The sequence below is a fragment of the Mastigoproctus giganteus genome, chromosome 5, assembly GCF_048544385.1.
Source record: "Mastigoproctus giganteus isolate SK-2022 chromosome 5, ASM4854438v1, whole genome shotgun sequence".
In the NCBI taxonomy this organism is placed as follows: domain Eukaryota; kingdom Metazoa; phylum Arthropoda; class Arachnida; order Uropygi; family Thelyphonidae; genus Mastigoproctus; species Mastigoproctus giganteus.
The window spans coordinates 166,966,038-166,991,554 of record NC_143579.1 but is presented as its reverse complement, the minus strand read 5'-3'; the positions used below and the strand labels follow the sequence as shown (position 1 = coordinate 166,991,554).

Here is a 25,517-nt window from a genome sequence, read left to right as displayed (position 1 = left end):
CAGCCAGTAAAAAAGCGACAAAATTTAAAACGTATGAAAAAGATGTGCAAAAATTTGATTTCAGCCAATAGAACAAACTAATAACTGGTGTTGTCGGTGGAAGTGGTTAGTTTGAATAAATTTAAGAAAGAATTAGACATTATCAGGTGGGATGTACCAATGGGGGGATAGTGTTGCTGTTGTGTGTGTGTGTGTGTGTGTGTTTTGCTGATGCTGTATAAGCTTGCTTCCTTGCATCGTTTGCCAATAATACTACTACTAATAAAAAAAAACTTCCTTCTAATGTGGTGAAGGTGGATAGTTTAAATAAAATGCTGGTTTAGAAAAATTACTGAAACAAAGGGAGAAATTAAATATTATGATTTATTTATTTATTATTTATTTTTTTTGCTGGTCCTAATAAAAGCTTTGCTTCCTTGGATAACATTGCTAATACTATGCTAAATTAATGCTAAAATTAATACTACACTAAAAGCAATGCTAAATTAAAATAAAATAATGTAAACAAAAATAGTAACACAACAAAATGCTCAAACAAATACTCAATATCAAGATACTTTCTAAGTATACGGTTTTTGTTTTTTGTTTTTTTTTTTGCTATTAATTGTAATAGTAGCAAAAAAAATTTAACACTTACATTTAGGAGTGGCAAAAGTGCAGGAAGCAGTCCTTGAGCTTTCAGATGACTTCGACACCGAGAACAATCTGCTATCATGTTCCCCAGAGCCCATGATGACAAATCCTATAAATAAAGTTCTGTTGTTATAACTAGCGAAAAATTGTTATCATCATTATTAACAGTACTAAAAAAAATTGTTTTTCTTTTCCTTGTAATATACTGTAAGTACAGTATTTGACTATCAAAAAATGGAGAGATTAGAGTATGCTTAGCAACCTATGAAATGTAGGCTGGATGCGGGTTATAGATTAATTTTATCCTGCCTTCTACAATATTGGCCACACTAATTCCTATTGCTAAATGAAACCAGGTGTCCTAGACAAATTTATTATAGAAATTTGTTAGATAAAACTAGCCGACTTGAAAAGTAATGACATACATTATGCCTTTGATATGATAAAATCTAAGCATAATCTGTAAAGAACCAGAACCAGTTTTTCTCTAATTTAAGAAGATATCCACAAGGCTTCCTTTTGGATGGATTACAATTTTTGAATTCCTAAACTCTGTGAATGGATACCTTTTGAGGATGTTTGGTGAAAAGAGCATGAGCAAATTACATGCAAATTCAGTGTTCTGACGAGCATTTATGGCAGCTTGAAGAACAGGGCTGATTCCCTCGAAGGAAATAAGGGGGGGGGGGTATCAAGCTATCAGCTGCCCATCTCAATGACAGAACTTACATGTATGGATTAGACAACAGAGTGGCAATACCAAAAGCAGAATGCACTGATCCCACAGGAGGTAATTATTATCAGTGACTCTATTAAGAGAAATATATTGTTCAAAAAGAATAGGAAGAATAGGACTAGAGGATGACTGACAAAGGCAAAAGCTGATGATGATATTGTAGAGCAGATATCATATTTTAAGGGCAATGTGTACAACAATGTCATCTTTTAATATGACACTGTTGTACACATTGGCACTGATGACATTAACTGCAGATCTGAGGGCTTACTTGTTAACCCATATTAACGCCTATGAAAAAACTACCTATCAAAACTCATTTCGCTCAATATTATGGTGAGATTTCAAGTCACGGAAACAAACAATACTAAAATTTCAAAGAAAATATATTTATTTTTTTTACAAAAACAGGTGTCCTCAAATGGGGACATTAAGCAGATAAGTGGTATTTTTCGAAGCAGCCTTTTTCAATGCACATTGTTTTCTTACAATTCTTACAGGTGGTAGATGACTTTCATCAACCGGTGAAATACCACCACTTTGCTTATTGGAGGCTTGAAGTGGTGAAACCCATGTTTAATCTCTAGAGCAAAGTTTCCGGCATCCCCCTCTCCTCATACTTCTCCTTCAACCCATGCACGGTACTAAGTACCATAGGTTTTGATACCTTTCGTGTTTGGGGTTCTTACAGCTTTCCTATTATTATTAGCTACATACTGCACCAGCCAAAAAAAAAATTCCCCAAGTCACCCTGAGAGTGAGAGAGAGAGAGAGAGAGAGAGAGAGAGAGAGAGAGAGAGAGAGAGAGATTCAAAAGTAGAAGTGTATCACCAAGAAAGAGAAGAATGATGATACGTTTGGGGTTATGTGTTTGCCACATAACCCTAGATGTGAGTCCCTGGGGTTATGTGGAAAACACAACATTTTAATTATCTATAAAGTTTTTCTGGAAAGTGATGGCCTTCACTAATTTTCATGGAACTTCCAGCGTTTTGCTTCTTATTGATGCATCATCTTTCAAATAACTTAGTACGATGGTTCGACGAAAATCTAATTGATTCATTTTTATCTCTGCTGTCATTTGGTGCAACTTCCATGCATTAGTGATGGTCATATCTAAAATGTATGTAAACAGGACCCACCACCATTTCTTGCTTCTTATCGCTATCCATTCCACTATTATATGATGCAAACAATGCAGATTGTCCTACATTGACCTTAGCTTTTGTAGTTTTGACCAACATTTTATGTATTGTAATGGTTCAACAAAATCATAATTGGTAAGATAGAACATACATTATTATCTTTCCATTTTATACATAATATGCCGTTGATTACATCAAACCTCTTTCCATTTCCATTTTTTTTCATTTCTTTAGCTGCCATAATAGGACAATTGAACTCAATTGTCCCTCACAGTTCCTGTAGCTCTTATTTTCTTCTTTTTCAAAAATATCATCAACAAGTATGTTGTAAAATAATTGTCGAAGAAAACTATGTCGTTTGATGGATCCAGCACATGTTTCAATAAATCAATAACCACTCTTAAACCAAGAGGTATACTCTTCACATTTTTGGTTTCTTTAGTTGGTTTTCCACAATAGACGTCAAAAGCATAGCAATACCCAGAAGAACTACTTACCATCCAAATTTTATAACCCAACCTCACTGGTTTCCCCCTTGATAAACTGTTTGGCTGGATTATGCCCAAAATACTTCACCATTGACTCATCTATTGAAAGATTCTTGTGAAAAAAACCGCACTGGCAAAATTGTTTTATGAGCATATTCATTATTGACCTAACTTTGTACATTCAATCTTGAAAATTTCCAATTTCATCATTATTGGCCAGATGTACAAATCTCTTTATTTCTAGATATCGATCTCTTTATTATTATCATTAGCCATATGGTGCAAGGAAGCCTGAGGCTTATGCTTCACCAGCCAAAAAGAAATTCCCGAGTTACCCTGAGAGAGAGAGAGAGAAGTAGAAAGAAATTGCCAAGAAAGAGAAGAATGATGATATCCAGCTCAGGACCCTGGGTGTGCCAAGCCCATACTCATCAAATGTGAGCCGTCCTTGACATGGCATTATAAATGCATGAAACACCCAAGTCCTCGTCCAGTGACCATTACATTCTTTCTTAAGGAGGTTGTGATATCCTGTCAAAAGCAATATTGCAATAAAACTTTGCATTTCTTTGTTGGCAACAGTAAATTCATGATTGTTTTGTTGTTGAGCATATATTATCATTTGTTCACATATACAGTCTACAATTTCACCACTAAAAGGTTTTTCAAATATTTTTGGTGGGGGCAAATCGTTTAAGTCATTTTTCACAGCATCTAACAACTTATAAAACAATGTTCATTTGTTCCGAAAGGTGCATATTCTGGATGTACCTTCAGCCATTTTGCTTATTCGAAATCAAGATATACCGTGAATCACTACCACTTATATCTTCTAGAGCAACATCTTCTTCCAGGAGTAAAACATCATCTTCATTGGTATTTCAAATGAAATTTCCATAAAACCAGGAATTTCTCTTGGAAATGAATTAAGGTCTAGTAAAACATCTTCATAAAATTCTTTGCAATCTGTCAACTCATCCAAATTTGGAGGTAATATGCAAATTTCAAAAACCTCATTATCATTAGAATCTTGATTTGCAGTGTCTTTGATAGCTTCCTCAAGTCTGGTGTATTTCTTCTTGCCATAAAAAATCTTCAGTTCCATTACTGTCCAGTTTATGATTCACTATAAACAAAAATAAAACTTATAGACGGTAACGCTTAACGTCCCTCTTTGAGGACAGTAGGATATAAACAAAAAAAATAAATAGAAAAAATGTAATAAATGAAATTTTGTTCATACTTACAGCATATATTGTGTCTCTAAATTTGATTGTAAAACTGAAACAATTAAAAAACACTCTGTATTAAAAAAAATTTGATGATAACTTCCGTGAGTCACTAGAAAAATAAATCTTCCTCTTGCAACGGTTACAAGATTGGTACTGAAGACATCTGCCACTGACAGTGGTATATGAATAATTTCCTGATATTTATAGGTAAACAATATATAGAAATATTGCAACAGGTATTGCAACTGGAGGCCTCATTTCAAGAAGGGTGTAGAGATGCTGGAACGAGTACAGAGAAGGGCAACAAGACTAGTGAATGGAACAAAGGGGTGCTCTTACGAAGAAAGGCTTAAGTTTTGCAAATTACAGTGTCTGGAGACTAGGCACCAGCGAGGTGATCTGATAGAGGTGTATAAAGCCTTGAATGGTTTGAGCATGCTCAATGCTGATGGGATTCATCCTCTTGCTCAGAATAATCACGTGAGAGGGCATAAATTCAAATTGAGGAAAGACAGATGTAGGATAGACGTGTGGAAATTTGCCTTTAGCCAGAAGGTGGTTGGTTGGTGGAACAGACTTCCATCCCTTGTCGTGGAAGTTGATAGCCTAAATAAGTTTAAGGCTCAGCTGGACAGGTATTTCGAACAAACAGACGGGTGAAGTGAAAGTGGGTTTTTTTTTTTTTTTTTTGGCTGATGCTGCATAAGCTTGCTTTCTTGCATTAAATGCCTCTACTAATGCTAACAGTTTCAAAATAATAACATTTTCAATTAGCGTTCCCATACGAGTACGCCCGGCATTCATGGGTTAAGTAAGTCCTCAGATCACAACAAAAGATGCAAAGAAAAATAGAGACTTCTTTACTTATGTAAACTCCAGAAGGAAGGGGAGGAATCAGATTTGTCCACTTGATATCAATGGTTTGACTGTTCATGATGTTGACAAACTGAATGAATATTTTGCATCTACATTCATATATGAGGAATTCTTTAGGGAAGTGGAGGCCAGAAATTCATCAAACTCTAACAGGGAGCTAAATGATTCTGTAATAAGTGGGAGGAAAGTGGAAGTGAAATCGTTGATGCTGCCTCCCTTAACATAACTGGATTGATGGGATCAATCCAATTATGTTAAGGGAGGCAGAAAAGGAAATAAGTAAATCCTTAGCCATAATTATAACAGCATACTTGGACTCAGGGAAGTCCCCACAGACTGAAGATGTGCGAATGTATCTCCAATTCAAGAAGGGTGATCAAAAGACAACATGAATAATTACAGACCTGATAGCTGATATATCTAACAGGTCTGTAATTACAGACCTGTCTGTAATTACAGGTCTATAATTACACATCAGCTAACAGGTCTGTTAGCTGATGTGTAAGTTAGTGCATAATTTCTACATGCAGCCAGCTACTGAGTAACTAGGAATTGGCATCATTAAGTACATTTCACATTGTGAATACCTTCACAACAAGTTACCATGACTATTGCACTACCTCAAATGGCGCCTCCATAACCAGGTGGGAAGGAGCAGCAGTGCGTAGTACACGCTTCTTGATTAGACCGGGGTTCGAGCCCGTCACCACCAAATACGGGGGATGCAGAAAGGTCAGGGAATGACTACCACATATCCCCAGAGCAATATGGCCTTAGTTGCTAATGCTCCTAAAAACCAAATAACAACAACAACAACTACCTCGAATAAGTAACGCTTCAACAATAGAGAAGACTACTGTTACTTATTCTCGGCAGATACCACCACTGAGAATAAGTAACAGTAGTCTTCTCCATTGTTGAAGTGTTACTTATTTGAGGTAGTGCAATATCATGGTAACTCATTGTGAAGGTATTCACAATATGATTAATGATGCCTAGTTACTTAATAGTTGGCTGCATGTAGAAATGATGCACTTGCACTAAATTACACATAAGTTAACTATTTCGCAACCTGAGGTTTATAGCCCTAAAGTGCTCTATGATCTTATTCACTTGCACACCACTAGGCATCTCTCATATTATGGAGTTATAAGAGAGATGGCAATGGCATTTCATGAAATTGCATTGGCAATGCCGAAGTTTCGGCAGATAGATCCTGACAGTGAATGATTCTTAAAAGTTAACAGAGGGGTGAATGATATGCTTGCTTGCTACAAAGAAATCTACGATGAAAAGAAAAAAGCCACTGTCCAGTCATACATTAATATGTTCTTTCGTAAGGTTGAGCGGTCGACCACTTCTAAATCTCCAAAGCCCTCAACCTCTGCAGCGGCGTATTTATCAGCTGAAGACGTCGGTTCTGGCAACAATGCTTGAGAGGTAAAACTTGATGATGTTATGCCTGTCTCCTTGATTTTTTGTAATTTTATAATTTTGAAATTTTTTAAATTGCATGCTTTTGTAATTTTTCCTCCACATAAGATAAAAAATTTAATAAATACAATAAATAATTGTATTTATTTAAACAGAATGAAATACAGAAATTTATTTATACAGAAATGTTCATTGAAAAGAAATGTTCGTTGAACATTTCTTTTTTGATTCAATTAATTCAATGAGAACAGTTGCGAGTGCTGCACAAGCATGGAGGAAATTCCAACTTACATAGCATTCTGCAGAAAGCAACCCTTACATTGGGGAGTTCCTGTATTAGTATTAGCATTAGTTGAGGCATATGATGCAAAAAAAGCAAGCTTAAACAGCATCAGTCAAAAAAAAAACTTTCCCATTTCACCCATCCACCAGTCACTCCAAATGTTTGTCAAGTTCAGCCTTAAACGATTTAATGACCTTCTTCCATTGACCAGAAACCCTAACCATAGTTTTGCTGATGATAATATATTGCATTCCACCTTCCAGTTTGAGAAACCTTACCCTGCACAAGCAACTTCAACTTTTCAAATATCCACTAATTCTTTAAATGCTAATCTCCAGTGGGGCAAAGACAACTTAGTTGATTTCAATCGTTCTAAAACTCACTCCTGTCTTATAACTCACAAAAAAAATATTGTTCTGTTCCTACGCTTATCTTCAATGATATTCCAACTTCTACACAAGATCACATATCTCTATTAGGAATTACCATGACTTCTAATTTGTCTTGCCATAAGCACATCACAAATATTGCTTCCTCTGCATCTAAGAAACTGGGTTTTCTCTTTTGCTCTTGGTATTACTTTTTTTCCAAACAGCTGTTCACTCTGTACAAACCACAAATCTGCCCAACCATTGGATACTGTTCCCACATCTGGGGTGGTGCCCCAAAACTTCTCTCAGGTTTCTAGATTCCATTCAGAAGATGACAGTTAGATTAATTAATAACCTTCTCTTTTGTATTAACTAAGGATATAACTAATTTAGCATTGTCATCGTTACGGTATAGCGTAACTTGAAAACATATATCTCGAACTTGATAGCTAAGGTATAAAATAAAACTATATAGCGGAATATGTATTACTGCATTAGCTTAGTATAGTATTGCATAGTCAAGTATAGTATAGTAAATTAATCAATTAAATTTGTTAACTTTATTAATTTTCATTGTTAATTAATTAAATCTTATTTAAACAAAAATCATGCCCCAGACTAGAGTAGCAAAGCAACGTGCACAAAGTAGCAGGAGTGCTGTGGCTCGGAAGAGAATCATAAGGGGCGATTCTCCAACGCATCACAACCTAAAGAAATGTGTAACTTGTAAAATGTTTGCAGACCTTTCTGGAATGGGACATTTGGTTGCCAAGGGTGTTTGTGTGTGATCGATGTAAGCAGTGTGAAGAAGAAGTTAGGTGCCAAGTCAGCATTATGGGCCTTTATGAGAGCTTGAAGGTAAGGTAGATGCCCTCGAAGGATTTAAATTGGGGAAACCATCAAGCTCTCAGCTGCCCACATCAATGCCAGAGCTTGCACTTGATCATCAGGCAACACAGTGGCAACCTTCAGGACAGAATGTGAGGGTCCCACAGGAGCTAGTTTTTGTCGGTGATTCTATTGTCAAGGAGACGTGAAATATATTGTGCAAAAAGGATAGGTGGAATACTACCAGGGTATGTCTGCCGGGGGCAAAAGTTGATGACATTGTAGAGCAGTTATCATCTTTTAAGGGCACAAAGTGTGATGTTGTACACATTGGCACTACTGACATTAAGAGTAGATCTGCAGCCTTACTTAACAAGTACAAGTCTAAATTGAAAAAAAGTGGCAAGTTAGGGTTAAATTTGAAAGTGTCTGCAATTCTGCACAGACATGATAGGAGGAAGTATATGATGAGAGCCTTGTCAACCAATTCGGCCCTGGATGTGCAAGGCTCATGGGATAAAATTTTTCCCAGCGTGGTCTGTGCTTGTTAACAGGAGAGATTGTTTCTACACAGAAGGGATACACTTAAATAGAAAGCACACAAGAATATTTGTTGATGCTATCAAAGCAGTGTTAGGTGTGTCAGAAAACTTCTAGCTTGGGGAGATTCGCAGACTAACAGATTAACGGTAGACATAGAGGTGAAAGTGATTCTTGCACTGCTTCTATTGGAATGAGCAGCAGCCCGGAAAGTGAGGTACTGGGGATTTCAAGGGCTGCTGAGAGTCATCATGAAACAAGTAAATACATGGGTTGTGTTAGGGTAACTAAGAGTAAGAATAGGTGTATGCATATTTGCATGTACACCAATGCTAGGAGTATAGTAAATAAATTTGATCAATTTGAAGTGCTGGTCAAGACATCAAAAGTGGATATTGTCGGAATATCAGAGATGTGGTGCCACACAGATAAGCGATGCAGAATTGAAATTTGGGGAGTACAATGTGTACAGAAAGGATACACAGGACAGGAAGAGGGGAGGAGTTATGCTGTTAGTAAAGAAACACAAAATCTAAGGAAGTGCATCCAGTTAACATTGGTGAACAATGCAATGTTGAGTAAGTGAGGTGTGACATAAGCATCGGAAAAGGGAAAATGAGAGTAGGTGTGTGTTCTAGGCCTAATGGATCCGATGAGTATAATGAGCAATTGTGCAGAGAAATATAGTGGGCCAGTAAATCAGATTGTCTTATAATGGGGGATTTTAACTTTCCAGATACTGACTGGAACTTTTGGATTGGTCACTCGCACATGCAACTTTTGTGGATTTATTGGATGACAGTTTTCTACAGCAACATGTACCAAGAGAGTAATACTCTTGATCTGTTTATCAGCAGTGATTCTCCATGTGTTAAGAATATGCACATAAAGGAACCACATAAAGGTAGCAGTGGTCACAGTGTACTAATGTGGGATTTACTTAAAGATGTAACTACCATCAGGAATAAGGGGAGGGGCTTTTGCTTTCATAAAGGTGACTACAGTGGTATCAGAGAGTTTTTAAATTCTGTAGAGTGGGATCAACTGATGATGTTACCAATGGTGAATTCTAAATGGGAAGCCTTCAGGGACTTAATCTTGGAGGGGACTAGGGTTTTCATACCAACTAAGAAATACTGTTCAAGTTTTTGGCCTAAATTGATGTCAGATGAATTAATGAGGCTAGTGGCAGAGAAGAGAAATAGATGGGATGCATATAAATTATCAGGCAACACAGAAGCCTATGGCAGATACAAGTTAGTCTGTAATCAAGTCATAAGGGAGGTTAGGCAGGTGAAGGAAGATTATGAGAATTCTTTGGCAAAGCATGCAAAGAAAAACAGCAAAGAATTTCTTACTTACATAAACTCTAGAGGGAAAGTAATGAATCAGATTAGTCCACTTAACATAGATGGTTTGATTATTGATGATCGTGCTCAGGTAGCTGATAAATTGAATGGGTATCTTGCATCTATATTCACACATGAGGAGTTATTCAAGGAAGGGAATGCCAAAAGTTCATCAAACTCTAACAGGGAGCTAAGTGATTTTGCAATAACCGAGAGCAAAGTGGAGGAGAAATTGTTGAAGTTAAACATAAGGAAGGCACCTAGGTGGATGGGATCTATCCAGTCATATTAAAGGAGGCAGCAACGGAAGTAAGCAAACCCTTAGCCATAATTATGAAAGATTTCTTGGGCTCAGGGGATTTCCCCCATGGACTTGAGATGTGGAACTGTCTGCAATTCACAAAGTGGGAACAAAGGGTGATACAGGTAATTACAGACCTGTTAGTTTAACTTCTGTTCCAGGTAAAATAATGGGGTCTCTGGTTAAGGAAGCGATGCAAGATTATCTAGACAAGACTGCAGTTATAGTTCAGATGCAGCATGGGTTTGTTAAGGGGAAGTCTTGTCTGGCAAATTTGATTGGATACTATGATGTGGACACAAAGGAACTGGATGCAAAGAATAATTTTGATATCATATACTTGGTTATTTGTTATTTGGTTTTTTTTAGAAGCATTAGCAACTAAGGCCATATTGCTCCGGGGATATGCGGTGGTCATTCCCTGACCTTTCTGCATCCACCGTATTTGGTGGTCGCGGACTCGAACCCCGGTCTAATCAAGAAGCGTGTGCTACGCACTGCTGCTCCTGCCCACCTGGCTATGGAGGCGCCTGATATCATATACTTGGATTTTAGGAAAGATTTTGATACTATAGAACATGGAAGACTACTGTACAAATTGGAGAAGTATGGCATTAAGAGCAACCTGCTACAATGGAAAAAAGGATGGTTGAGTGGGAGAAGACAGAGAGTGGTTATTAATGGACACTGCTCTTCATGGATTAATGTTACTAGTGGAGTCTCCCTGGGTTCAGTGTTGGGCCCATTGCTGTTTTCGTTATTTATCAATGTTACTGATGAAGGTATATCAGGATTAATGTCTAAGTTTGCAGATGATATGAAGGTTGGCGAGGTTGTTAATGACAGTAATGATAGCACGCTACTGCAACAGGATCTGAAAAGTTGAGCAGATGGGCTGATGGGTGGCAACTGAAGTTTAACACTGACCAATGTAAAATCGTGCATATGAGTAGCAGTAACCCCAGAGTAATGTATCAACTGGGTCATACAATACTCACGGTAGTGGAAATGAAAAGGACCTGGGGGAATTGTGCAGTCAGATACAAAATTTTCTGACAGTGCAAAAAGGCTACAAGAGTAGCTCATGGTGTCTTATCAATGATATACAGGAATTTTGCTAGCAGGGATAAGATGTTGATGTCCCCTTGTATAAAGAAATGGTCAGGCCACACCTTGAGTACTGTATACAGGCCTGGTGGCCTGTATACAGTCAGATGGGTGGAATGGGGAGGTTTTTTTTTTTTTTGGCTGATGCTATATAAGCTTGCTTTCTTGCATCATATGCCTCTACTAATGCTAATGCTAGAAGTCTCTCTGTTCTATCTCACACAGACTTTCTATTTCTCTTGCATGCCATTTTTATAGATACTTCCATGGACACTGTTTTCTTCTGAAATGGCTTCTATAATACCCCCCTCCCTCTCTCTCTCTCTCTCTCTCTCTTCCAAAACAGCCTGAACACATGCCACAACCAGTCGGCATCCTTTTATTATTCAACTTCTGTTTCTGGAACAACCTCCCTTCGTACTTGGAATTACAATCTACAGAAATTCAAGTCTAATGTCAACAAGTATCTTCTTCCATCTTCTCAACATTCAACCCATTCATGATACTAAGTACTATAGGTTCTAATATCTCTTGTGATTGGGATTCCCATAAAAAAAAATCCCAGAATAACGTACAAATTTGGTGGTACCACACTCAAGGTGGTGGATAACAAAAGAGACCTGGATGTAACTGTACAGTCCAAAATGAGGTTCTCTGAGCAGCACAGACAAGGTGCCAGAATTGCTCATGGGATTTTGTCAATGATATAAAGGAACTTTTCCAGTTGGGCCAAAGAAATGATTATCTCACTGTATAATGAAATGGAATACACCTTAAGTACTGTCTATAGTTCTGGAAGCCTCACTTTTATTAAGATATGGATCTCTTGGAATGGGTGCTGAGAAGAGCAACTAAATTACTCAAGAATACAAAGGGTTCTCTTATCACAAAAGACTACAGTTCTCTAAATGCCAGTGCTCAGAAACTTGGAACTTGCAAGGAGACCTGACTGGAGTGTTTAAAGCTTTAAATGGATTGAGTAAACTTAATGATGATGGTATTCTAACTCTTTCTCAGACAGCACACAGGCACGCACACACAGATGTATTGCAGGATCATCTAGACAAGACTGCAGCAATAATTCAGACAGAGCATGGGTCTGTTAAGGGAAAGTCTTGTATGATGAATTTGATAGGATATCATTAGCATTAGTAGAGGCATTTGATGCAAGAAAGCAAGCTTATGCAGCATCAGCCAAAAAACAAAAAAAAAAAAAAAAAAAAAAAGAAATAAAAAAAAAAAATAAAAAATAACCACTTCCACTTCAACCCTCTGTTCGTTCGAAATACCTGTCCAGCTGAGCCTTAAACTTATTTAGGCTATCAACTTCCACGATAAGGGATGGAAGTCTATTCCACCAACCAACCACCAGCTGAATAAAGGCAAATTTCCTCACGTCTATCCTACATCTGTCCTTTCTCAATTTGAATTTATGCCCTCTCAGGTGATTATTCTGAGCAAGAGGAGAATCCCATCAGCATTGAGCATGCTCAAACCATTCAAGGCTTTATACACCTCTATCAGATCACCTCGCCGGTGCCTAGTCTCCAGACACTGTAATTTGCAAAACTTAAGCCTTTCTTCGTAAGAGCACCCCTTTGTTCCATTCACTAATCGTGTTGCCCTTCTCTGTACTCGTTCCAGCATCTCTACATCCTTCTTGAAAAGAGGTCTCCAGACCTGTATACAGTACTCTAGGTGTGGGCTGACCATTGCCTTATACAAGGGAATAATCACCTCCTTATCCCTGCTAGAAAAATTCCTATATATCATCAACAATACACCATGAGCTACTCTTGCAGCCCGTCTGCACTGCTCAGAAAACTTCATATCTGCCTGCACAACCACCCCCAGGTCCTTTTCATTCTCTACCACTGTCAGTGTAGTACCACAGAGTTGATACGTTGCACTGGGGTTGCTGTTTCCGATATGTACTACTTTACATTTGTCAATGTTAAACTTCATTTGCCACCTCTCAGCCCATCTGCTCAACCTTTCCAGATCCTGTTGCAGTAGCATAGTGTCAGTAGTGTCCTTGACAACCCTGTCAAACTTCCTATCGTCTGCAAACTTGGACATTAAGCTTGATATACCATCATCAATATCATTTATAAATACAGAAAACAATAATAAGGGACCTAATATTGAACCCTAAGGGACTCCACTAATAACATTAGTCCACGATGAGCAGTGTCCATTGATTACCACTCTCTGTTTTTTTTTTTTTTTTTTTGATTTGGTAGTTGTTGGCGCATCGGCTTCTGTGGCCATATTGCACCTCCCAAGGTTTTTTGCAGTACTTTGATCCAAGCCCGAGGCGGGAATCGAACCCGCGACCTTTGGGTTGCCGGGCAGGTACTTTACCCGCTCGGCTAGCCCGGTCGGCCACTCCCATTTGCTTGAGCCTTTTGCTTTGCTGCTCTGGTCAGAGTCATGATTTCGATTTAATTTCAATAAAATTTCAATTTCAGTACAAAATTAAAAACTCTAAACTTATATCTCAACACAGTTATAACGCTATATTTATGTTTCAGTATTGAGTGTTATCTACAAAATCCCTTTATATAACTTCCGTATCAAGTTAAGTATTAACTATTTATTTTTTACTAATTATTTATGTTACGTAACCCAAGTCGTTATATTTGTATAATGAAAAGTACAATTTAATTGACAATGAAGTTCAACAAGATTAATTATCTGATTAATTTACAATATTATGTACTATACTATACTATATTAAGCTTATGCTATCTGGTTCGAGATATTTTGTATCATGTTACAATGGCGGCTATTTACGAACGGTAAACACATGGATTTGATATCCTTTCCAATACTAAGTAATACCTACAAAATCTCTATCTAAGTTACTTTAATCTAAGTATCGTGAATAAGAATATAAAACTACTCCTGAAAATAAGTTAATATGCCAATTTAAGTTAATAAAACAGAAAATAAATCAGAAAAAAATTCTCTGTTCCAGGAGCGGCAAAAATGTACGTTCGCACAGGCTACCCTCATTCTAAGTAAACGTTCTAAGGCTACTCTCGTTATAAGTAATTATGATGTGGTTACAAAGGAACTGGATGCAAAAAATAATTTTGATATCATATATTTGGATTTCAGGAAAGCTTCTGACACTGTTGTGCATGGAAGACTATTGTACAAATTGGAGCAGAATGGTATTAAGGGTAAGTTGCTACAATGGATAAAAGGATGGTTAAGTGGGAGAAGACAGAGGGTGGTAATCAATGGGTGCTGCTCTTCGTGGACTAATGTTATTAGTGGAGTCCCACAGGGTTCGGTGTTGGGTCCACTGTTGTTTTGTATATTTATCAATGATATCGATGAAGGTATATCAGGCTTAATGTCAAAATTTGCAGATGATACAAAGGTTGGCAGGGTTGTTAATGGCAGTAAGGGCAGTGTGCTACTGCAACAGGATCTAGATAATTTGGGCAGATGAGCTAAGAAATGGCAACTGAAGTTTAACCTTGACAAATGCAAAGTACCGCATATGGGTAGAAGTAACCCCAGAGAAATGTACCAATGTGGTACTACACTTAAGGTGGTAGAAAATGAAAAAGACCTGGGAGTGATTGTGCAGTCAGATATGAAGTTTTCTGAGCAATGCAGACAGGCTGCCAGGGCAGGTCGTGGGGTTTTGTCAATGATATATAGGAATTCTGCTAGCAGGGAGGAGGTGGTGATTGTCCCTCTGTATAAGGCAATGGTCAGGCCACGCCTTGAGTATTGCGTACAGGTCTGGAGGCCTCATTTTAGGAAGGATGTAGATTTACTTGAGCGTGTACAGAGAAGGGCAACAAGATTGGTGAGGGGAATGAAGGGATCGTCTTACCAAGAGAGGCTTAAGTTCTGCAAATTGCAGTGGCTGGAGACTAGGCACTTGCGTGGTGATCTGATTGAGGTGTATAAGGCCTTGAATGGGTTGAGCACGCTGAATTCTGATGGGATCCTTCCACTTGTTCAGATTACGAACCTAAGGGGGCATAAATTGAAATTAAGAAAGGACAGATGTAGAATAGATGTGCGGAAATTTGCCTTTAGCCAGCGGGTGGTTAATTGCTGGAACAAACTTCCATCTGTCGTTGTGGAAGTTTATAGGTTAAATAAATTTAAGGAGGAACTGGACAGGCATTTGGAGGGAATGGTGTGATTTTTTTTTTTTTGGCTGATGCTGCATAAGCTCATACTTAGAGGGGGCTTAGAGGGGAACAGGTATCCTGTGTGTTATCAGACACTCAGCCTAAAACACTGACGGATCCAATATCTCTCTATTACAGAAGATTTAGGAGAAGTCCGGTTGGCCTGCCTCCCTAAAATCCACTCATGCACACCTTCTCGATGGTAAGCCCTGTTACGTCACTTAGGTGGCAACGAACGTGTAGAGTGGTTCTCTTCAAGACGCCTGGTCAGCGTGAAGAGGAAAAGACCAAACCCTCCAGCAATGAGAGCACAACAATACAAATGGCCCTCAGTCCCCAGCAGCTTTCACTCTCCCTCTTACGGCAGCGAGAGGATCAGAGTGGAAGCAGAGGGTGCTAAGAATCTCTGGGTACGACCAGACTGCCATGCACGGAAATTGAACTTGGCCTGTTATAACGTACGACCACTCATCGGTGAAGACAGGATATTAGAGCTGGAAAAGGAATTAGAAAATGTGAATTGGAATATCATCGGTTTGGCTGAAACAAGAAGAAGAAATGAATCACTTATAAGTTTATCAAGTGGAAATCTGCTGTACACCAATGGAAACAGTTAAAGGAGTGAAGGTGGAGTTGGGTTTCTGGTCCATAAAGATTTTAAAAACAACATTTTGGAATTCAAAAGTACATCACCAAGGGTGTCAAAGACTAATGCTCAAGATTTCTAAGAGGTACAAGCTAAAGATTATAATGATTTATGCACCAACATCGAGCCATGATGATGAAGAGGTTGAAGAAATGTACTCCGAAATTGAGAGTCTTCTAGATGAGCAGAAAACCCACTACACTATTATTATGGGGGACTTCATTGCTAAGGTTGGAAAAAGGCAAAACAGCGCAGAAAGAGGAACTATAGGAAATTTTGGAATTGGTGAAAGAAATAAAAGAGATGAAAGACTTGTGGAATTTGCAGAATCTCAAGGAATGTCAGTAATGAACACTTTTTTTCAAGAAAAGGGTGAACAGAAAGTGGACATGGAAGAGTCCAAATGGATTAACAACTAATGAAATCGACTTCATCCTCACTAACAGAAGATATATTGTGAATGATGTTACCATCCTGAATAAGGTAAATGTTGGAAGTGATCACAGAATGGTAAGATGTACACTTGATATAGATGTAGGAAAGGAAAGGAAAAAACTGACTCCAGTAAATAATACAAAGGTCTTTGAAATAACAGAGGAGAAAAAGCAGTATGTACTGGAACTTAAGAACAAGTTTGAGCTTCTGCAGACTGCTCAGGACCAAAATATCGACGAGGAATATTACAACTTTCTGAAAGTGATAAAGCCCAAGAAACCTATAGGGAAACAGAAATCCAAAGAAGAAAAAATTAGTCAAGAAACACTTGTCATGATGAACCAAAGACGACAAATGAAGAGCAAGAAAAACACTGACAGGGAGAAAATTGAGTATACTGAGTTATGCAAAGCCATTAGAAAGAGACTCAGAGAGGACATAAGAAGATTTAACACAAGAAAAGTAGAACAAGCATTAAGGGAAAACAAAGGATTTAAATCAGCAGCCATGAGCAGTAATACAGAAAGACAAATGATACTGAAACTGAAGAATAGCGATGGTGTACTTATAAACAGCAGAGAAGGCATAATTCAAATAGCAGAAGACTACTATAGAGAATTATACAAGGAGCGAGGGAATGATACCAGCAGTGGGGAAGATGGATTGCAAAGTAGCAACACATACGACATACCCGATATTCTTCCTGATGAGGTAGAACATGCATTGAAGAAAATGAAGAATCGGAAAGCCCTGGGGGAAGATGAAGTTACTGTAGAGTTGTTAAAATTGGGAGGAAGAGACATAACACAAAAAATGGCAAGGCTCTTCACAAAGTGCATTAGAAAAGGTGTGATGCCTAAGCAGTGGAATAATGCAATCATAGTTTTGCTGCATAAGAAAGGAGATAAATGAGAAATTGGAAATTATAGACCAATTAGCTTGTTATCCCATATCTACAAGTTGTTCACAAGGGTCATTACTAACAGATTAGAAAGAATACTTGATGAGAATCAACCGAAAGAGCAAGCTGGCTTTAGGACAGGATTCTCAACTATGGATCACCTTCACGTAATATCACAGCTAATGGAGAAAGCAAATGAATATAAAACACCATTATGCCTGGCATTTGTGGATTATGAAAAGGCATTTGACTCCATACAGCATAAGGCAATGTTTCGGGCACTGGAAAGACAAGGCATAGATACCCCACATATTATGATTTTGAAGAAAATATATGAGAGTGCTACCTTCTTTATTAGACTAGACAGACAGTAGGAAATTTAAAATTGAGAAAGGAGTTCGACAAGAAGACACAACATCTCCGAAGCTGTTTACTGCTGCCCTTGAGGAAGCTTTCAGAAGATTAGACTGGTCGCAGAAAGGAGTCAATGTGAACGGAGAGTACCTAAACCATTTACGATTTTCAGATGACATTGTGGTCATAAGCCACGATCCCAAAGAATTAGAGGAAAATCTTAATCAGTTATGCACAGTTAGTAAGGATTTTGGACTAAAGATGAATATGGCTAAAACAAAAGTAATGATGAACAAGTATGCCACGGAAAGGGAAATAATGATTGAAGGAGCAGTAATTGAAAAGGTGGAGTCATATACTTATCTGGGACAAGTTATTAGCTGTAATAATGATAAATGGCTGGAAGTCAAGAGAAGAATAAATTTTGGATGGATAGCATTCAGGAAATATAGTCACATACTGATGAGCAATATCCCAGTTTGTCTGAAACGTAAAATAATGAATCAATGCATACTCCCCACCATGACTTATGGAAGTGAAACTTGGGCACTCACCAAAAGAATGGAAGAGAAGCTGAGAACTACACAGCGAAGAATGGAACGAATTATATTGGGAATCAGACTGTTAGATAAGAAGAGAAACACATGGATTAGGCAGCAAACTCAAGTAAAGGACATTCTTATCAAAACTAAAGAACTAAAATGGTCTTGGGCAGGACACATAGCTCGAAAACATGATGACAGATGGACTAAGAAAATAACAGAATGGTATCCAAGAGGAGCTAGAAGAAAACCTGGAAGACAAAGGCGGAGATGGATAGATGAAATTCATGAGTTTTTGAGTAGTAAATGGATGGCCAGTGCTCAAAACAGAAGGAACTGGAAAGTTGCTGGAGAGGCCTTCATCCTGCAGTGGATTGAAAATGGCTGATGAAGATGAAGCTCATACACTTGCTTTCTTGCATCACATGCCATTACTACTACTACACGGGGACATTAATTGAAAAAGGATGGCAGCAGGATATACATGTGAAAATTTGCTTTCAGCCAAAGAGTAATTAATTGTTGGAACCAACTAACATCTAGAATTGTGAAAGTGGGTAGTTTGAATAAATTTAAAGATTCAAGCATATCATAATATTAATAGATTGGATGTACCAACAAAGTGGGTAGTGTTGCTCTTTTTTTTTTTTTTTTTGGCTGATGCTGTATAATCTTGCATCATTTGCCAATAGTAATAATAATATCTCTTAATATTTCTTGGTATAAGTCAGGGATTCTCAACCGGGGCGAAAACTGGTTTTTGGGGTGCAAAAAAATCATATTACAAGGCAAACCCACCCAATGACATCTTATTCCGTAACATTTAATTTCTCTCATTGGGTTTTCTTTCCCCTGAGGCAATTGATTTTTAACATATAGGTATATTATATTAGGAGGGAGTGAGAAATTTGATAAAAAGAAGATAGTGGGCGTGATTTAATCCAACCACCTTTGCTATTCGTTAAATGCCTAAGTGTTTTCAGAGGTAATGTCTCCAAAATCCTTGCCATTTGCGCTTTCCGACAGCTGCAATCTTGGCAGCGGCAGGGTGAACTTGGTTTATTTCTTTATTCTTTTGTTTCATTGGTCAATATGAGGCATGGATGGGATGAGGAAATGTTTCAGTTTGTTGTTTCTACTTTCTAAGCGACAATTAGTATTGATTTATTGTTTCCTTGTGGAAGTTGTTTATATTTGATCCACACTGTGTTTGCGAGTGAAATGGGCTATGAGAGTTAACTAAGAATAATTTATATTTTATTATTTAATTCTTTGTAGTTACTTAACCCATCAATCATGTCAAGTGCTGAAAAGAAAAAGTTTCAACAGTATTTGGATAAATATCTAGCTTATGATTTTATTGAAAGCCCATTCAACTCAAGACAGCTTATGTATCTTATGTATAATAGTTCTTTTTCAAATGGGGCTATGAAACCATCAAGCCTTATAGATCATTTAAAAGGAAACAACCCTGATAAAGATGGTAAACATATTGAATATTTTAAATATTTAAAACAGAATTTTGAGCAACATAACACTGTTACTTCCTTATTTAAGGAGAACACAAACAAATGACGATGGAATGGTTGTGACTTAAAAAACTGCAGAAATCATTGCAAAAAATTGGTAGTGCTCATATAGTTGCTGAGACTGTTATACGACCTGCAATTAGAGACTGTGATGCATCAAAATTTCAACAGTGATTCATCAAAATCCTTCCAGTATTTTAAAAGCATTGCCATTGAGCAATGATTCAATTCAAAAATGAATCGATGAAATTTCAGTTAACATTGAAGAGTACCTAATTGACAAAGTAGAAACAAAAAAAATTTTCTATTCAGATTGATGAATCCACAGTTACTGACAATAAGGTCCTTCTAATGGCATATGTTCATTATTTCGATGATGATTGTAAATTGCAAAAAGAGACGTTTGTAAAATCTATAGAAACTGACTGAATTGGAGCATCCATTTTTGCTGCTATAAAAACATGGTTTGATGAAAAACAAATATCATTGCAAAGTTTGATGTCCTGTTCCACTGCTAATGTTACATCCGTGGTTGGAATACATTTTATAGCCCACCTAAAGGAAGTATGTCCTGAAATGCAGTTCTTGCAATACACTGCATTGTGCACCGACATCATCTGGTTGCAAACAATATTAGTCCAGTTCTTTATCAACCTCTCAGTATAGTTATTAAAACCACCAATAAAATAGTCACATAGCAAATATGATCACCTGTTCAGAAAATTTTGCGTTGATAATGAAGAACAGTATGTGAGGCTTCTTTCACATACAGAAGTCAGATGGCTTTCTAAAGGCAACTTCTAACAAGATTTGTAAACCTTTTCGATACGATAATTAGTTTTTTACAAAGCGAAGGAGACACACATTTAGCAAAGGAGATCTGCGAACGCAAAAAGAACTTATACTACATGGCTTGGATTTTTCGAAAACTTATTGAAGTATCACTTCAACTTCAAGGGAAATTAAATACTGTGATAGACTGCAAACGTGTATTAAAAGCCTTTAATGAAAAACTGGAAATATTTGAAAGCAATTTAATGAGAAAACAATTTCATGGTATGCAAGAGTTAGCTGAAATCAATGCTAAAATAATAATAGAGTTAATAATAGAAATTATTAATAATAAAATAATAGAGTTAGCTGAAATAATTCTTAAGATCACCAAGAATGATCTTAAGAATTATTCAGATCATTTGTGTTCTTTAAAAGGTGAAATGAAAAATAGATTTTCAGATTTATTTTCTTTTGAAGTGAATCGAGGGATGTTAGACCAATTGGATGTGATTTTGGGTCTGCTAGTGAATTCATTGAATTAGCATTAGCATTAGTAGAGGCATTTGATGCAAGAAAGCAAGCTTATGCAGCATCAGCCAAAAAAAAAAAAAAAAAAAAAACCCACTTCCACTTCACCCCTCTGTTCGTTCAAAATACCTGTCCAGCTGAGCCTTAAACTTATTTAGGCTATCAACCTCCACCACAAGGAATGGAAGTCTGTTCCACCAACCAACCACCTGCTGGCTAAAGGCAAATTTCCGCACGTCTATCCTACATCTGTCTTTCCTCAATTTGAATTTATGCCCTCTCAGGTGATTTTTCTGAGCTAGAGGAAGAATCCCATCAGCATTGAGCATGCTTAAACCATTCAAGGCTTTATACACCTCTATCAGATCACCTCGCTGGTGCCTAGTCTCCAGACACTGTAATTTGCAAAACTTAAGCCTTTCTTCGTAAGAGCACCCCTTTGTTCCATTCACTAATCTTGTTGCCCTTCTCTGTACTCGTTCCAGCAGCTCTACATCCTTCTTGAAATGAGGCCTCCAGACCTGTATACAGTACTCTAGGTGGGGCCTGACCATCGCCTTATACAATGGAATAATCACCTCCTTATCCCTGCTGGAAAATTTCCTGTATATCATTTACAATACTCCATGAGCTACTCTTGCAGCCCGTCTGCACTGCTCAGAGAACTTCATATCTGCCTGCACAACCACCCCCAAGTCCCTTTCATTCTCTACCACTGTCAGTGTAGTACCACAGAGTTGATACGTTGCTCTGGGGTTGCTGTTTCCCATGTGTAGTACTTTACATTTGTCAATGTTAAACTTCATTTGCCACCTCTCAGCCCATCTGCTCAACCTTTCCAGATCCTGTTGCAGCAGCATAGTGTCAGAAGTGTCCTTGACAACCCTGCCAACCTTTGTATCGTCTGCAAACTTGGACATTAAGCCCGATATACCATCATCAATATCATTTATAAATACAGAAAACAATAATGGACCCAACACTGAGCCCTGAGGGACTCCACTAATAACATCAGTCCACGATGAGCAGTGTCCATTGATTACCACTCTCTATCTTCTCCCCCTCAACCACCCCTTTATCCATAGCAGCAATTTGCCTCCAATGTCACACTGCTCCAATTTGTGTAGCAGTCTTCCATGTGCAACAGTATCAAAAGCCTTTCTAAGATCCAAGTATATAATATCAAAGTTATTCCCTGCATCCAGTTCTTTTGTGACTGCATCATAGTATCCAATCAAGTTGGTAGGCAAGACTTCCCCTTAACAAAACCATGCTGTGTCTGAGCTATAACTGAAGTCTTGTCTAAATGATCCTGCAGTGCTTCTTTAACCAGTGCCTCCATTAATTTTCCTGGAACAGAAGTTAAGCTCACAGGTCTATAATTACTTGTGTCAGCCTTTGATCCTCCTTTGTGAATTGGGGTCACATTTGCACATTTCCAGTCTATGGGTACCTCCCCCGAGTCCAAGGAAGCTCTCATAATTATGGCTAAGGGTTTGCTTACTTCCTTTGCTGCCTCCTTTAATATAACTGGATAGATCCCATCCACCCCGGGTGCCTTTCTTGTGTTTATCTTCAACAGTTTCTCCTCCACTTTACTCCCAGTTATTTCAAGATTCTGTAGCTTACTGCTAGAGTTGAATACACCTCTGGCATTCCCCTCGCTGAATAACTCCTCATGTGTGAATGTCGATGCAAAATATTCATTTAGTTTGTTAGCTACCTGAGCAGGATCATCAACACTTGACCCATCAATATCAAGTGGACCAATCTGATTCATCCCCTTCCTTCTAGAGTTTACATAAGTAAAGAACTCTTTGCTGTTTTTCTTTGCATCCCTTGCCAAGGATGTCTCGTAATCTGCCTTCGCCTGCCTAACCTCCTTTGTAACTTGGTTGCATATCAACTTGTATCTATCATAGGCTTCTGTGTCATGTGTTAATTTGTATGTATCCCATGCATTTTTCTTCTCTGCCATATGCCTCATTAGTTCATCTGACATCCATTTTGGCCTAAACCTTGAACAATATTTCTTAGTTGGTATGTAAAGCCGAGTAGCTTCCAAGATAAGTTCTTTGAATGCTTCCCATTTTGAATTTGCTGTTGGTAACATCATCAGTTGGTCCCACTGTATAGAATTTAAATACTGTCTCAGTCCATCGTAGTCGCCTTTACGGAAGCAATAACCCTTCCCTTTACCCCTAATGGTAGTTACCTCTTTGAGTAAATCCCACTTTAGCACACTGTGATCACTGCCACCTAGTGGTTCATTTATCTGCAGATTCTTAATGCATGAAGAATCACTGCTGATAATCAAATCAAGAGTATTACTCCCTCTAGTTGCCTCCCGAACATGCTGATGTAGAAAACAATCATCCAATAAATCCACAAAAGCCCTGCTAGTGTGTGAGTAACCAGCCCCCAAATTCCAGTCAATATCTGGGAAATTAAAATCTCCCATTATAAGACACTCTGATTTACTGGCCCACTCTATTTCCCTGTACAGTTCCTTATTATACTCATCAGAGTCATTAGGCCTATAGCACACTCCTACTCTCAATTTTGATCTCCCAATGTTTATGTCACACCAAACTGACTCCACACTGCACTGTCCAGCGATGTCGACTGGCTTCACTTCCTTGGTTTTTATGTGTTTCTTAACTAATAGCATAATCCCTCCCCCCCTTCCTATCCTGTCTATCCTTTCTGTAGACGTTGTACTCCCCAAATTGCAGTTCTGCATCCCTTATATCTGTGTGACACCACGTCTCTGATATCCCAACAATATCTGCCTTCGATGTTTTGAGCAATACCTCAAATTTATCAAATTTATTTACTAAACTCCTAGCATTGGTGTACACGCAAGTATACCTGCACCTGTTTCTATTCTTAGCTACCCTAACACAACCCATGTGTTTACTTGTACCGCAATGGCTCCCAGCAGTCTCTGAAATACCATGCATCTTGTTTTTCAGGCTTCTGCTCATTCTAATAGAAGCAGTGCAAGAATCTCTTTCACCTCTGCCAGTGGCTACTGTCAATCTATTGGTATTTGTCTCCCCCCAAGCTAGCAGTTTTCCGACCCACCTAACACTGCCTCGATAGCATCAGCAAATATTCTTGCACCCTTTCTATTTAAGTGTATCCCATCCCTGTAGAAGCAATCCCTCCTGTTAACAAGTACAGTCCAGGCTGAAAAAAATTCAGCCTGGAAAAAGAATTAAAATGTACTTAAGAATGCAAATATAAATTCGAAAAAGATGGAATGGCTGAGTTGTGGAGATCAAAAACAACTAAATTTCTTTATCCAATAATGTGATCTGAAATGACCAAAGTACTGTATTTTGTTTTCCAACGTCTTATATGGATGAAAGTGGTTTAATTTAGTGAATAAAATATTAACAAAGGAAAGAAACAGAACTGATATATGTTTAAGAGGAGATATTAGAATTAAACTTACCAACATCATACCGAACACTGAACTTTTAGCTAATAACCATCAGGCTCAGGGATCACATTGAATAAAATGAGTAAGTATAAAGTATTTTCTTGTTTAAAATTTCATGGGGACGATTAGGGAAAAAAAATTGTCTAACAAAGCCCTTAGGGGGAAATAATTAAAAAAAAAAAAGGTTGAGAAACAGTGGTACAAGTGAACAAGATACTGTTCATTCTGAGATCCAGTTTTTCAAAATGGATGCCAAAATGTGGCAGAAGTTTTCTTTCATTTATTATCTCTAATCTCTCAAATTGTAAAACATAAATCAGCAACATGGAGCCACAAAAATTTTTCTCTATCCTGCACCACTTTAAAATGTATACAAAAATGAAGATGTGTTTATTTTAGAAATTATCCTTTTGCCATCTGAGGGTTTCCCTACATATGCTCAGATCAGAACTTAAGTTTTCTTTCATGATTTTTCATTGTTAGCACAAATCTTACCATTAGAAAATAAACACAGAACTAATTATTTGGAAGAGAGAGTCTACATGATTGTCCATTATTATGTTACTGAATTGATGGAGACCACACTAATATATCACATGGTAGATTAAGTAATTTATTATTGAAATGATACATTATAAAGGAGACCTAATGCCAAACACTAAAACAATTTATGGCTATGTTTCCGGAACTCGCTATTTCTAGTCTGTGAGTTCCAGCCTATGGGGGTTAGAACAATGTCTGAGGAGTGATACTACAAGTTTTCAATTTGATATGATATATGCATTGATTGAATTAAATTAAATAGAGGATAATTCGATTGTTTACAATACAGTGTATTCTAAGTACATCTACAATATTATAATATACTCCATTA

General features: G+C 37.7%; 1 protein-coding gene across 1 annotated transcript in view; it reads right to left on the bottom strand.

Moving 5' to 3' along the window:
- Positions 1 to 25,517, bottom strand: part of LOC150085819 (transmembrane and coiled-coil domain-containing protein 6) — a 234,285-nt gene that overhangs the window by 96,547 nt on the left and 112,221 nt on the right. Inside the window, exon 5 of the mRNA XM_090374704.1 lies at positions 638 to 742. Within this exon, the coding sequence (XP_090230830.1) occupies positions 638 to 742 (105 nt within the window). The remainder of the gene's footprint in view (positions 1 to 637; positions 743 to 25,517) is intronic.